Below are 15,810 nucleotides of genomic sequence, written 5' to 3'. Positions count from 1 at the left end.
AGTTTATTTCAACGTTTCGACTATATCCTAATAGTCATCTCATTATTCCTGAAGATGACTATTAGGATATAGTCGAAACGTTGAAATAAACTACTATCTCGAAGTTTCATTTTCGGACTTTTTATTATCATTGTGGAATACTCTCCTCATCGCGTCAACACGGATATAGTGTTCTACCAATCGTCATCAGACTGTGGGTTTTGCTAATTAGTACTTTTTTTCGATTTTGATTTACGTACCTGAGTCCACATTTTGGACGGCTGCTATCCCGTTCACTTCGAATGAAAGCTTTCCTGCGCTAGGCATTCTATTTACTACTTCAACCTGCCCGTGGAAGCCGACTTGACTCACGCTGTTTACAAAACCGCTCCAATAATAGTAAACACCAGTATGACGAAATACGTGCTCAAATCCACCTTTGAAAAAGACGTATCGATTCGAAAATGAAGTCCGCGTTTCAAAGATTTTTTCAAAATTTAGAGAAGGGACCTCGCTTACCAACGCGTCCTCGGCCGCTACGGAAACCACCGTCAAGACATTCCTCGTCGACGATAGTCTTCGTTTGGCAGACCATGAACTCGACTTCGACATCTGGTTGTGGTGGCTGCCAATTCCATCGCACTTTATCTCCGGTACTGATGTTCAGTCTCTGCGGCGTCCACTTGTAACCGACTCCAAAATCTAGAAGAATAGAAAATAGACTCAAGTGTGAGAACAGTTTTGCCGACCAAATTCACTAACAACCTTAACTGGAGATAAGACTCCAATTTGACGCGGCACCTTTAGACTTGTGAAATTGGCACCAATTAGCTATTCATCCCTTAGAGAATATTCAAGCAGATACAGAGCGAAACCCACAGTTGCTGATATAACAGTTTATTCTGATAGTTTCGAAGTTTTCACAAAACTTCATCGCCATCATCATCTCTGTCTCAGTTCTCGATTATGAGGTTTATTTAAACGTCTTAACTGTCAGAATTAAAATATCAGCAACTGTGGGTTTTACTCATTAAATCTGAAATACTGAGATTAATATCGGTCTATCAGGTTACAGTGTATTTCACTTACCAGGACTGTCCCCGAGATTATCTACTCGATGAGTTTTGCCGGCGTATTCCAAACGGCACATCAACGTCGTTCCGCTGACCGAAATGGCCCGACAAGGCACGTCACCGAACTTGATTTCGTTTCTCGACAAATTCGCGTTGAAACCGTTGCCTTCGATTGTGATTTCGGATCCGCCGTACAGCGAGCCGAACAGCGGGCTGACCGCGTCCACTTGTAAGATATACACTATCTCGGGAATGTTGTTAGTTCTGAATAAAGATGGAAATAGGCTCGAAGTTTATCTAGGTATGTGATATTACGAGAATCCCACAATAAATTCCTGCCGACGTTCAACACATGATCTTAGTCGTCTATCAGCTTACATGGCTAATGAAAAATAATTTTACTTACCTCAAATCAGCAAAACCGCCTGCGGCTAAGCTCAGTAGAAGTGGATACTGCCCGGGATTATTTTGAGGTAGAACGGCCTTGATTTCGTCGTCGGAGTATGATACTATTTTCGCGTAGTTCGCGCCAACCTGCAGGCAATTTTCATTCAGCTTCGAAGCCCCGAAACCAGTTCCGTGTATCGTGATGTTAGTCGTACCTGAGAATTTCGAAAGTTTTCCGATGAATGATAGATAACAAGAGATTGCTGCATTAGCCTAAAACCTCAATACACCTTGTCGTTATCATGGAGACTGGAACATGGCATTTAGAAATAAATTGCACTGCAGAACTTAGTCATTTGTTCCAGGCTTCGAAAATAATAATGAATTTTTGATAAAATGTTAAAATATCATGTTTACCGTCAACATTGGCTACAGAAGTATTTATTGACGTGATGAAACCATTTGCGACGGCGTGCGTGTATTGGGAACCAGCAGTTGTTTCAATACCACCGATCGTGACTTTCAAGGCAACAGCGCCAGCGCTTACCTAAACATTGGAGAAATTATCGGATTCGTGTGAACGATAGAGTTTTGAACTGTTCCTAAGGAATTTCGAAAATTTTAAATTTGTGAATATCAAGCAGAAAATGTCTTTCTCACCACTGCCGGGGTCACGCAGACGATCTGGTCGAAGGTCACTTGTTTGACATTGCAAACGTCGCTATTTCCTAATGTAACCAGCGAGTTTTGCGTAAATCCCTTACCCTGAACAGTCAGTTCTGTTCCTCCTAAAACGGAAAATAACTCGCTCATACCAAGTCTACATTCAGATGGATTCTATACTTAATAGCATGACAGAATTTTTCTTCATTGACCCAATGAAATATAGCTATAACCACCACTTTTTAATTCGTAAGAACTATGGACTCGGAGTTTGAAATGCTGGCTACCGATAAAGACAATTGAAACTACCGTCATTTCTTCTACGCACCTGCTATAACCCCAGATACAGGTTGGAACGACGACACAACCAGTTGATATTGGAATGTCGCGGAACCAGACGCCAAGCCTACATCTTTAACGTTAACGGCTACATCATGGGTTCCGGTCGGTCCCTTCCCGACGGTGCACGAGATACTGTTCGGCGCGCTAGAAGTCACCAGACACGGCAAACCACCGATTAACACATCGACATCCGAAGTGCTTCCAGGAAATAAAGTACCCGTGATCGTCAAGACGGTGTCTTCAGTTCCTGTCGAATAGAAAATAGCAAACACCATTACAAACACGAGAACTGAAAAGGCCACGCACGGACATGATGCTGATTATGATCAATACCTGAGGTTGGCGATATCGAAGAAATCGTAGGCACAATGGTAGGATCCCATCTGAAGGAGCAGTTACCAGTACACCTGGACGGTACGTTATTCACCAAAACTGTCACCTGAAAAAGTCGAGTCAAAATCGTTACACGAAATACAGTCAATTCATAGATATTTGCATTCAATCCAAAAACATATCGAACTGCAAACACCAGGTCAAATTATTGGGGAGAGCGTAGGCATAGGGAACAAATGGTTTAGATGAGAAGCAAATCTAAACATACCCCTTTTAATCGCATATTCGAAAATAGTAGTTTTGGCATATCTCAATAATTTCATGTAGTTTTACCTGCGGATCGCGTTCAACTGTGCGTATCATCCATCCTGGAATCGGGTCGAAGAACAAACCGCCTTCGTCAATTGTTTTGACTAAAACTTCGGCAGATGGTCCGTCTACATTTTCCATGTCGACCTTAATAGCGAAAAGAACTACGATCTATAGTCAGAGTAGAGTCAATAGGGAAAAGCGAAAGAATTAACAACGTCAAATGAATGGTATAGTCTCAGTTTTTTCAAAGTTGATAAGTGAAACCGCAGTTGATGATGTCTATATCGATCCATAGTTTCAAATCTTACATTTAACGGTGGCTGATCTCCGGCTAGTTTGTCCATTGATATTTTGTAGTGGTACCCCTGACAGGAACCGGAACGGTACACGTTTGGTTTTCCCATTTCGAAACTGCCACTCAAAAATTCGCTGAGTTCCTTTTCCGACACGTCGACCGGTATACCTGAAGTGAGTGAAATTGTCGATAAGTTCTTAAAAACGGATATCTAATAAGTTTATGAAGTCTTGAATATGATATTTACCCGTAGCTTTCATGCCTTTGAATTCAATGTCGAAGGTTCCGTTAAGACCGGGCGTAGCGGTTGATTCTCGCGTTACTCGAATGGCAGCGGTTGGTGGCCAGCTCGACTGATGGAACGTAATGTCCGAATTTGTTTTCTACGCAGAGATTAGATTCAATTATTCAACAAAAAGACAGGGCGATCTAACATCAAAATTCAAAATTCAGCAAATCGGGATTCTCGGTCTGAACTCGTTTTCTGCACATTATTAAAATGAGATTCAATTATTTAACATAAAGAGAGTTTGGTCTTACATCAGATGTCAATCTGTTCATGTGATTATATGCATCATGGTTTACGAAAATAAATTATTATCATTATAAAAAATAAATTATCATCATTATATAATTCTGCAATTCGGTATTCTCGAATGATATATACGCACCGGGACCGTGTTGTAAGGTTGAAGTAAAGAGAATCCATGCGCGCAGGTGTCAGTCTTGAACTTAATCCTGTAGCCATCTGTAATGGCTGTGACGTTAACGTCTGAAATCTTTTGCGGCGGAGGAATTCTTCTTCGCATAGGCATTCCTTATTGAGACAAAATACGAAACTATTAGATATATACACGGTATATTTGAAATTCTATTCTTGTTACTTGTTTTAGGTGGGGATATTTCCAGAATGATTGAAATGTGCAGTTTTTACGGTGTTCCTCGCTGCAGTAAAGTTTTACTTTCATAAACATATATTCTTACATGAAACATTGCCTTATATACAGCATGGATCATACGTCCATGTATATATACAGTTACATAGGAAATTCAGGTTACATACAATACATAAGGATCTCATCGGGTTTATTTATTGAACACTAATAGTCATTTAGGCGGTAGCTTTCATCAATGAGGGATTATAAGAGATGGATGATGAGCTACAGTGAAGTTGCACTGCCGTGGTTTTGTTACTTCATCTCGGTGAATATATGTCTTCGTTGACATGGATGTTAAGGCTAAAAAAAATTGATACCTTGTTTCTCCGCTCTGCTGAGCTTAAATGTTGACCCGGCCGGCCGCCTATCTACCCTATACATTACTTTTTTTAAAATCGTGATCAATTTTACAATAACAGACCCGGCCGCTATAGAAGTGAACTGTTTACAAACTTTATCATATTTTACAAAAATGACCCGGCCGCTGCGGAGAAACAAGGTATCATTTTTGTTTAGCCTAAAGTAATTCAGCGGGCTGTAGCATATACTTACTGGGGATCTCGACATCGGCAACGTTCATTGGCACGACGGATATCATATCCAACCAGACGTCGCGGTTGTGCACCTTCACGATGTCCACCGTTTGCATCATCAACCCGAACATGTGCTGCGGTACAGACGCGGACATCAACGTGTGCAAATCGTGACATAGGTAATGCCATCTGAAATGCAAAACGGTGGGATAACTGGCAGCTCCCCCAGCAAAACAAATTCGTCGGTCGAAAATTTGAAATAATGATATACGACTGATAATCTTATAAACCACACTTACGCTCCATCATCGACGAAATTGGAAACGGTGTCCAAATCGATCGTAGCTTCAACCGTATCTCCTCTGTCTTTATACGTGTAAGAAACTTTGAGTTTCGGTTGCAGCGAGCCGGTGTAGGCGAAACACAGCATCCGTCCGGCGACGCTGATGTCGAACGATCTGGACGGCGCGATGATTCGACCTGGGTTTTTTATGCTTTGACCGCCGCAGAATGACCGCTCTTTGGTCAGCGTACCGGACGGAACGGGCGGGTTTACTCCCTCGAAATCCATGGTGACGATAGAGCTCGGCGGATCGGTCAGAATGGTCGGGCACAACGGTCGAAACAGCCCCTCTATTGCGGCTTTTACCTAAATACGTAATAGATATATAATAATGTTCTTATAGAATCATCGAAAAATTATATATAGTTTACCAAACTTAATCTTTGCAGTTATGTGCTTGATTAGTTAATGTCTGTAGTAAACGTACCGTTTCAGCATCGGCGCCATGTGCTATAGGCGCGGTAACCCTATCGTGCATTGTCAACTGGAAGGTTTTCAACGAGGCAATACCAGGCGTCACTTCAGCCACGTCGACCGTAAGACCGGAATTCGAGCCGAGTATCTGTACGGCCAACATTTCAACATCACCTGAAGAATACACGCAACTACCAAATACACATTCAAATCAGATTACGCTTAAAACATTTATCTAGAACACTGAAGTCCTGAAGCGAATGGGTAATCGGCTTCTCTGTGTAGCCCCATCTCTTGTTACATATTTCTTCCTTATATAATAACGTTGTTATAATGTCCAGATCATATTTCGCGAATTGACTGGTAATTTCTCGACGTACGTAATCAATTCTTACCTTGATCTGTATTGAATTCGACCTGTAACGTATGCGGTGTACCGACCGACTGACTCGTTACAGTAACTGAACCCGGACGGATAGTTGGCAGGTCGTTCAATTTCTCCTGCACGACCGAAGCGCCAGTGTTTGGTTCCATGAATTCTGAAAAAGTTGATACACATCTTTCAATGTATTACCAATATCATCATTATTATTTTTTTATCATGCAATTTTTCAAACTATGTAAAATCACTCAATCGAATATGCAAGCATCAAAATGAACCATGAACTCCTAATCTTTGAGCCCTTGAAGAATCTATGCCTACGATTCGGGTCCTGTTCATAGACATATGACTTGAAAATATCAGTAGGTCTGGACATGATTCATATACACCAAATTAATGCTCGTGCATATTTCAAAATATGTTCTTATACAGAATCGTATGTAGATAAGATGTACCTGTCCACATGCCATCAAATCCTAACGAGTATCCGTCACCAGTTCCCGATATTGTGATTGTCTGCACCTCGTTAGTTTTAGACTGAGTCGACCAGTTTAATAATTCAACAGTCTGTAATGTGTGAAATGAAACAATTTTAGAATAGAAATGATTACAATTTTCCTTTTCACGCCTTAAGCCGGGCGTAGGTCGTCGCTGGCGGTCGCAGTGAATCGCGTCGCAGTGAGTCGCAAGCCGTCGCAAGGCCGACCTACGTCCGGCTTTAGATACGCGGAAAAGGAATGTTAACATCCTAGTTCTGATTGATTTACGATTGTTCACCTGGATTTCTTGGCTTTGATTCGAGCTGAATTGAATTTGTTGTTGTTCGGCGATCGCATCGATCGTATTCGATTTCGTATACGGGGTGTCACCGAAATGAACAGCCACGTCGGCAGATCCAGGTCCGCCGTAATTGACGTTTACCAATTCCAGATAATAGCTTTTACATGCAAGAAGAAGAGAATATGTCATCCAATAGTTTAAGTTTAGGCGAATTCAATTTCGCATTAAACAACCTCCGCGTGAAGATTTACAAAGGCATGCTTATCTTAGGCCGCGGCGGAGCAGTAAAGATATTTTGAATTGATTTGAATTGTCATAGGCCCGACGCAGACGACTCAAGGAAATGCAAACAACGTTCAGTCTGTATTTGAAATTAAGGTATTAAATATAAAATACAAAATAAACAACCCGAATCGGGAGTATAATGAAATTAATATGACTATCGACACCTATATCGAAAGCTTCGATCCATAATCTTTACAGTTTATTTTATGTGCCAACCTTTTATCGGCTTGCAGGTGAATCCGATCGGATCTTTGCGTCAGATCTCTCTTATAGTTATTGACGTACCGAGCCGAAAAAGCGATCTTCGTCTGAAGAAAACAAAAGATCTCTCATTACAAATTTACGTGTAAAGAAGACGTTTTGTAACTTGTGCACGTACTCAAAACGGGCCGATATAGATATCTTTTGGCGTATTTGGAAGTAATACGTCTATTTTTTAATATCAAAAATACATTTGAAATGTCATCATTCGGTTATCTAAATGCTATTATTCAGTGATCTCATACGGCTATGTATACCTATGGATGTCCCATTGAAGCATAAGAAAATCGTCATTCTATCGGCTTTGGTTGACACGAACTTCTACTGTCTTTATGACACTCATACTAACTAGATGAGGAGAGAATCCCACAATGACAATAAAAAGTCCGAAAATGAAACTTCGAGATAGTCATCTTCAGGAATAATGTTTCAGGAATAATATTATTCCGGAAGATGACTATTAGGATATAGTCGAAACGTTGAAATAAACTACTATCTCGAAGTTTCATTTTCGGACTTTTTATTATCATTGTGGGATTCTCTCCTCATCGCGTCAACACGGATATAGTGTTCTACCAATCGTGATCATACTAACTAGTATTATACTAACTAATAGAATACGTAAGCGTAGCAATGAACTTACCAAGTTTGCAGGATCACCAGTTTTGCTGAAATATAGGGCGGCGCTGTCGTCTGCCTTGATATAGAACGTATAGAGCCCGGTGTAGGGCGGTACGAAAAACGCTTTCATTCGGGCATCGTTTCTGGGCATGTCGCTAGAACTGTACGACAGTCGTTGCGCGTGAATCGAACTGTACCCGGGGTCCGACGGGGTTTTATTTCTGATTTCTTCATGGCTGGTACGCGACATATTCCAGAATTCCTGATTGACACCGATACTGCCTGTAATTGGAAAAGATTGATAAAATCGTTGATTTAAAGCTTGGTTATTTGCGCATAACATAAAAAGATTTGTGGCGTAAAGATCGGTTATCAAATCGAAATCGCAACGTACCCGGATAAACCGACCAGAACTCCGACCCATCTCGTGGCTTTTTAGGAGTTTCACAAGTTATTTCAGTGGAATTGACATAACTTGCCGGGCATTCCACACCTAAAAACGTAATAGAGGAAAGTTTATTAAGTAGATTATTGGTTAAACCAGTCCAGAAAGACTGCCTATTTGCGTCACTCCATAATACTATGCACTGGAGAGCTGGCGTTAATATCAAGACAGTGCGACGGCCTACTGGGGATATTGATTTAATCCAATTTCCAGCCATATTCATCTGCACGTTTAGAAAGGCGATAAATGGCCGAATTTTCTGCGACTTTGCAGATTAATATAGCGGAAAATATGAAAATAGAAAATAGATTCTTGGACGAAAGAATCTATTGATACTATACTATGATGAAATTCGAATTTTCGATAATTGACTCACCACCGATGAAAACTTTAGGTGGAGCAGTTGTATTGTCGAAGTTGACTCCGGATATAACCAGACGCGTGCCGCCTTCAGTGCTGCCTCTGTGCAAATCGACACCGGTCACATCTGAAATAATCAATACCGCTTAATACCGACGTCTGGTCGCGTTGTTGTAAAACATTTCAGGATTTAAAATTACTTACCCGCATAAGTCTGTAGCATGCCAAGTTTCTGGTCCGGCATTACGTGCACAAGCCCCGGGTTCGCGATGGACCTAGGTATAGTGAAAGATTTTTTTTCATCAAATCTCCCTCATTTGTTGTCCATGTTTAGATGGCCGCCGAAATTTTCAATGCACTTCGATTATAAATGAAAAATATCTAATTTGACCAACCATCGAACTACGGGTATGTACTTCGATTTTCGATTTGAGAATCCAGCCTCCTCTTTGTTCCCGACTGGGGCATTGGTTTGTAAGGGACACAAAATCAGCGTCAAAACAAATCAAATCGAACAATCAATCAATCGATCAATCGAATCAAATCAAATCAAGTCTAGTAAAATCAATCAATCGATCATCCATCTAGACGGACAATCATGTCCATTTCAAGAACTGAAGAACACTCGTTATGGAATATGCGATGACCCACTACATACCTGCCCGCATTTTTGCTGACGAGAAACGTCACATTTACAGCACCTACAAAAAAAACAATAAGTTTGTTTCATAGTTGATTTGATAAGAATTCGAATATAGCAACAATTATTTGTTGAAAGATAGAGAATATACATAATGTTCCGTACCGATGAATGTGCCTTCCATCTTGCATTTCATCGTGCCATACCGTGTATTAGACGAATCCAATGACAAACCGTAGCTGCAAATTGAATTGGATCGGAATGCACGAATTACATTTAGAATGAAATAAAATCAGAAAATCGGAAACAAATAGTGAATCAATTGAATCATAATAAACTAACTACAAACCTGAATATAGATAACAGATAAATTTGAAATGAATATTGAATAACTAATGAGATCGTTTCATCGCATGTTAGTAAGATTATTTTGTTTTTGTTTGATTTATTTATAATGAATCTTTCTTCATCAATCGCTCAAATCCTTACTTATTTGTTATATATTTCTATTGAAAACAAAATACATATGATTTAGAAATACGTTGATAAACACATTGAGTCGATAACTTACAGCGCGTCGGCTTCTTGGTCGCGTAGTTCACATTTACTGCCACCGACGAAAGCCCTTAATATCGTCTCTTCTCTGTTGTTTGAGCTCTTGTCGATGTGACTACCATACTTGTCGCTGAATATTCTACCTCTGATCGTTAACAGGGAGCCTGAAACATTTATGATTACATATACTTAATGATCAAAGCGACAGCGATATAGCCTGGGAATCTATGGAAAAGAATTCAACCGTTTGATTTATCCACCCCCACATCGATGTTCAGGACATAAGCTCCTTGCCGGGGGACAGAACGGTTCAACAACCATCCGTATTTGAAAAGAAAAAATGATTTAAGCGTAAAGCGGCCCCGTGGCTTAGTACAGACCTGGATGAGTAACTGCAGGCTGAAGCGAATCCACAGTAGGCGTAAAGTGGTCGTTTACCTGAAATAAATAAGATACAAAAGAATAAGATCGACCTGAAAAGTGAAAAGAAATATTCTTCACGAGTGCACGCATGTCCGTGCCACGTGCGTATATGTATGTTAAAGATGGCTGATCCCCGAGGAAAATTAGAAAACAAATTAAATGTACTGCAGTTTTTGTCATTTTTTACACAGGATAGAAATTATGAATAGTGTTTTTCTGCTTTAAATCAGATGAACTTATCGATGCAACGTTAAAACAAGAATCAAATTTAGGCGACACAATTTGCCACGATACGATATTTGTTCAGCATTAAAATGGATGCAAAACCAGACACTCCTGTTTCATTGTTTTCTATTTTTGGATTGGTCAGTCGCGATTGTATGAATTCTAATAGCTTACCCTGAATGTACACCAACTGCAGATACGGTCTTGCGGCACGCTCTGGCCGTCGACTTTTAACTTAATCGTGTACGTTCCCACTTCCATCGGTCTGTTTACAAAGAAAAAAATAATATTCATTATTCATCATCATCAATTGACGGATCCATTGGAGGCTTTACAGCCTATTAATATCCGCTTCGATGTCTCGCTTTAAGTTGCCATACGGCCTACAACGATGCGGCTCAGTGACGTCAATACTATTATTTCAGGCCTCCTTAGGCGCTTTACGAACGAACTCTTTTTCGCTAAAATCGTGAATCTAGTTAACTCCTCAAATCGAACTGTCAACTGGATCAACATAAGGCGATTCGGAAAATGTTCTTGAATTGGCCACTAGGATTAGAAAATCAAATTAACAAACATCTTGTTACATTTTGCGTTGACTTAATTCAAGGTCGTGTTGTTCAATTACGGTCTCTACTTTTTGAATCGCTTCAACAAGTCCTTTATATTCCTTCATGGTCGCTCTAATGACGTCACTAAGCCGCCTCGTTGTAGGGACGAAGATGAAATGAGTTGGTGAGATATGTGACGTCATCATAAATCTTCATACCCAGGGCTACGTTTCAAAAAAGGGATTATCCTGTGCAGATTTGCTCGCAGAAATAGTTTAAATATCACCCACCAGCAATCGGGTATACTGGCACATGATGGGTAATGAAAATTAGTTCATTTTCAATGAACTTTGTGCTCCAAAATGGAAATGTTGTCAAACAAGTCATCAAATAGTTATAGGATTGACATTCCCAATGAGTGTATGGTAAATTGATTTACTAATGAGAAAAGTTGATTCGAATTTGATTGAAATGTAGAAGGAATTGAAGCACGGTGAGGGCGGTGTAACCATTAGCGAACCTGGCGAATCGATGCAGAATCCTCGCCATAGTAGCCAGGCCGGTACCCATTATGACCTGGTTTCCTAGTCGCGAGTTAAAAAGGACTCGCATAGAAAGCTATCAGTTCTTTTCAAATAATTTTTTTACCCATTGTGTCAAAAATCTAATCCTGGTTCCAGACTAATACGCTTATCAACATAGATGATAAAAAAGTGAAATTGTGCTAATTATTCTTGGTCCTGTTCCACAGTTCCGAGATATGATTTGACTCCGAGTTACTCATTGAAAATGAAATAACTTTAACTCTTACTCACAACCGTGGAACTGGATCCTTATGTTTTCGAACAGACAACTGGTCGGGGTCATCACTTTTTACCGATTGAAATTACATTTAAACTGACGACTCATCGTGTAAGCTGGGTAACATACATACCTGGTATAACACATCAGTTGTATTTCCGTGCAGCCGTCTTTGTGTATGTCGCACGGATAGGATCTCGTATCGGACACGAGATTCACTTCATTTCCCAAATGATCGTTTCCTTCGCCGAAATTGAACTGATTAGCAGCAAAGTTTACTACGAAAATATCAGATATCAAAAGTATTAGATACCGTAAGCACTGATAATACCGAGTGAGTCTGGAAAATACTATGTTGGTGTTACGGTTTGTGTCATGGAACATTTTGGAAACTGGCAACTCGGATTAAGGATTAAGGCCCGGTTACTCAAATGAAACTTATTCCTTTTCTTTGAATCAAGGGTTGGTAAATTTTTGTGAAACCCAGCCCAAATGACTAACGAAATCAAAACTTATTTTCTGTATACATTGATATTTTCGATTGTGGAAATTCGTCATTATCTTAATGCTTGTCTTATTTTCTATAAATTTTGAGTAAATTACTATTTTTGTATTACTATATGGGTTCTTGGGTAGACTCACTTCCGTCCATTTCGAGTCGAGTTCCTCCGTTCTTGGAGCCGCGATTGACGCGAAGCCTCGTTATTTTCGGAAGCTCTGAAAATAATTGAAATTGATATATCTATCTATAAACCCCGCACCGAAACACAAAATGTGAAACCGTGTATCATCTATGGTATACAATGGATAACATATACAAACATTCATCTAATTCAGAATCTGAGAACTTAACATGGCATTATGCGGTATATGATATAGAATAAAGATACATTTATTAATTTCAAGGAAAGCCACTTGTATCCGAAGGAAACTTTATCTTATCTGAAAAAACCGCCCAGTTGCACAATCAGGGCTTAGATCTAAGACCAATCTAAGACCGTCATAGTTTTATAGCTAATCTTCAACAACATAAGATCAGACCGGAGATTTAAAACCACTTTGGAGGTAAAGTCATGACAAAGAAGCTGTGCCCTGATCGTATGTTTTTCAATTTTGTTTATACAATCCACGTCATGGATTTCGTGACAGAGAAAGAAATTTCACACGAATGAATATTTCCATTATAACTACAGAAAAAATGATATAAAATGCAGTTCGTGATGGGATATTTTTTTTCGGCCGCGCTTCTCTTCTCAGTCACAATAAGTCGTTCGCCTAAACCGTGAATCAATAAAATCATGGCATTTTCATTATTTGCGTTGATATTGCCGGTCATATTGTTGGTTTTAATCTATTTCCTCGATTCCATATTTTGTTTTCATTTCGGCGATGTCTTTTAATGATATTGTTCTCGGTTCAGGCGATTTCGGCAACGAATGACATAATTTTCGTGATAACGTTCGACACGAACGCGAACAACAACGTAACCCCGGCGGGGGTGACGATGAGTTTTTTCCGAGCGAATATTTCCTTCGTTTGTCCTTTCGTAATTTGTCCTTTTGTATTTTCCGTGAGTTGAGATTCAGAATGAACAGACGTTTTAACCGGAGGCGTCAACTTAAATGGCTAGCTTTCTTCGAATTTGCACCCACGTGTCGGATAGATCGGCTTTCGGCTTAAAGGAACCGTTCAAATTCGAACGATGTAAAATTTATGAATTCATTCTACAAGCAGTGAAAGCATTATTTCTTTTTTCATGTGCATAAGCCACAGCGTAATCGATGAATTGTGCAATTTTGAAATGATGAAAATAGTTATCATGAAGTTCAAGTTGGACACGAAATTTCGGCTACATGTTCGACGATGTTAGTATAGAATAGCCACTCTCAGACATAGAGAAATACTGTATGATCGTGAAGACAAATCCAAAAGATTAAAAGCGGAATTTATTCTAGAAAAAAGTTAGACGTGAATAACTTGACGATAGTCTCCAGCTGAGAAGATATCTTGTCTTTTGCATTTTTATGATAAAGAGTTTGTTTCGTCCGATTTGAGAATGCTTGTCTTCCGGAAGAGTGGAAAAAAAGTTTCCTTGGGCTAATGACGTTTCGATTTAATCCTAACAGTCATCCTAAGGGAAACTAGAATTAGTCTTTCTCTCCCTCTCCATCAGTCAGAGATTTTTAAATATTTGTTTGTGACTTTTTCTTATCGCCGAGCGAAATCTCGGTTTTCACCGGTCGAAAGTCTGAAATTTCGCGATTCGTTGCTCGTTGACTCAAGTTCAGCCCAGGTGCCGGCAGCATCGAGATTTCAAATGATTCACTGAATAATGGTAACATTTTTTCATTTGTTTTTGTACAAAATACTATGCACTTACTTTCGTACTAACTTGATTTGAGGCCAAAAAGAAGCAAAATCTATCAGAAAATATTCTCAAAATAAAAACGAAGCCGAAATGCGATACTGCCTAAGCAAGCACGTGATTCTAAGTGACTGGACAATCGCGTTGTGCCAAAGTGTGAATTCTGAATTTTTACAGTATCTATATATATATATATATATATATATATATATATATATATATATATATATATATATATATATATATATATATATATATATATATATATATATATATATATATATATATATATATATATATATATATATATGTATGTATATATATATATATATATATATATATATATATATATATATATATATATATATATATATATATATATATATATATATATATATATATATATATATATATATATATATATATATATATATATATATATATATATATATATATATATATAGCGTGCGCACATGTATTAAAAAACTCAATATTTCCACTAACTACGCAAGTCAAAATTTAAAAGTCGAAATTCGACTAAGAAAAAAAATCGTATGGCTGCCTCGATATTCGCCGAAAGGTCCCTAGTTGTTTTTTTTTCGGAACAGTCAGAATCAGTCACCGCGTCTAACAGTTTCCTATACATTCGAAGTAATAATGTTTGCCTTGCCTGCCTTATTATCAAAACGCGATGAATAATACAACATTCGAATAACGCGACTAATCACATCAGTAATAAATAGATTAATAATTTAATGTAACGGTTGCTTAATGATAGTTCGCTTCGGGAAGAATTTCTCTACGAGCGGGCAGTCACGACAATCAATCCTTATCATACAGAAACTTATTATACACAAATATACATTAATTACAATAGTATACTTCGTTTCCAGCAAAACTTAGTTGAAGGAAGGTTTTTGGTTATCAGAGAATTATTCCAATAGATTTTAAAACAACAAATTTAGCCTACGGTCAGATAGTTAATGTTACATAAGTATGTAAACGTTTAGAAAATTGAAATATAAAATCGAAGGTAACTTCAGTAAAATTGTGTGAAGCTGCCGGAATTTGCTGTATCAACTTGAAATGAATGAACGCTTTCTATTGCAAAAATAAGCATAAAGCGCGACAGAGTGAAATATGTGGGACCTTTATTTCATTTCGATGATAAGGAGTAAACGAACTTACCTGATGATAGAGCGGGTTCAACTGCAAACACCAGGTACACTAAAAGCAACGCTTTTGCTTCCATTTTTATGCTCGGTGCTTTTAATCGCTGGTTATATAATCGTTAATTTATCTTTGATGCGTGTGCTTATCGTTCACTCCTCGCATCGTTAACAGACGCGGTCCTTCTCAGCGCCGTCGGTTGAAGTTACGAATCGTATTTCTGAAGTTCTGTTCGATGTTCAACGTTTAACTCGGATGAAAATAATCTTGTTTAATGTCCCTGTTATAAATAAATAACGCGTAATAAATAATACATCAGGTGTATAGACCGGTG

The 15,810-nt window shown here is 38.7% G+C and overlaps 1 protein-coding gene across 1 annotated transcript in view; it reads right to left on the bottom strand.

The window, feature by feature from the left end:
• LOC141913354 (fibrocystin-L-like) overlaps positions 1 to 15,558 on the bottom strand; it is a 35,518-nt gene extending 19,960 nt beyond the window's left edge. Inside the window, exons 1-31 of the mRNA XM_074804859.1 lie at positions 15,495 to 15,558; positions 12,584 to 12,658; positions 12,075 to 12,219; positions 10,764 to 10,854; positions 10,322 to 10,379; positions 9,958 to 10,105; positions 9,552 to 9,625; positions 9,405 to 9,447; positions 8,951 to 9,021; positions 8,763 to 8,873; positions 8,336 to 8,434; positions 7,964 to 8,223; positions 7,276 to 7,367; positions 6,772 to 6,931; positions 6,450 to 6,561; positions 6,008 to 6,151; positions 5,626 to 5,786; positions 5,155 to 5,504; positions 4,875 to 5,044; positions 4,056 to 4,201; positions 3,632 to 3,767; positions 3,398 to 3,552; positions 3,111 to 3,233; positions 2,778 to 2,883; positions 2,431 to 2,691; positions 2,100 to 2,227; positions 1,857 to 1,986; positions 1,459 to 1,654; positions 1,069 to 1,316; positions 499 to 681; positions 240 to 416 (exon numbers count right to left, since the gene is read on the bottom strand). Coding sequence (XP_074660960.1) covers positions 240 to 416; positions 499 to 681; positions 1,069 to 1,316; positions 1,459 to 1,654; positions 1,857 to 1,986; positions 2,100 to 2,227; positions 2,431 to 2,691; positions 2,778 to 2,883; positions 3,111 to 3,233; positions 3,398 to 3,552; positions 3,632 to 3,767; positions 4,056 to 4,201; positions 4,875 to 5,044; positions 5,155 to 5,504; positions 5,626 to 5,786; positions 6,008 to 6,151; positions 6,450 to 6,561; positions 6,772 to 6,931; positions 7,276 to 7,367; positions 7,964 to 8,223; positions 8,336 to 8,434; positions 8,763 to 8,873; positions 8,951 to 9,021; positions 9,405 to 9,447; positions 9,552 to 9,625; positions 9,958 to 10,105; positions 10,322 to 10,379; positions 10,764 to 10,854; positions 12,075 to 12,219; positions 12,584 to 12,658; positions 15,495 to 15,558 — 4,417 coding nt within the window. The remainder of the gene's footprint in view (positions 1 to 239; positions 417 to 498; positions 682 to 1,068; positions 1,317 to 1,458; positions 1,655 to 1,856; positions 1,987 to 2,099; positions 2,228 to 2,430; positions 2,692 to 2,777; positions 2,884 to 3,110; positions 3,234 to 3,397; positions 3,553 to 3,631; positions 3,768 to 4,055; positions 4,202 to 4,874; positions 5,045 to 5,154; positions 5,505 to 5,625; positions 5,787 to 6,007; positions 6,152 to 6,449; positions 6,562 to 6,771; positions 6,932 to 7,275; positions 7,368 to 7,963; positions 8,224 to 8,335; positions 8,435 to 8,762; positions 8,874 to 8,950; positions 9,022 to 9,404; positions 9,448 to 9,551; positions 9,626 to 9,957; positions 10,106 to 10,321; positions 10,380 to 10,763; positions 10,855 to 12,074; positions 12,220 to 12,583; positions 12,659 to 15,494) is intronic.
• Positions 15,559 to 15,810: the final 252 nt, after the last annotated feature.

The sequence above is a fragment of the Tubulanus polymorphus genome, chromosome 11, assembly GCF_964204645.1.
Source record: "Tubulanus polymorphus chromosome 11, tnTubPoly1.2, whole genome shotgun sequence".
Classification (NCBI taxonomy): domain Eukaryota; kingdom Metazoa; phylum Nemertea; class Palaeonemertea; order Tubulaniformes; family Tubulanidae; genus Tubulanus; species Tubulanus polymorphus.
This window is presented reverse-complemented; position numbering and strand designations above follow the sequence as displayed.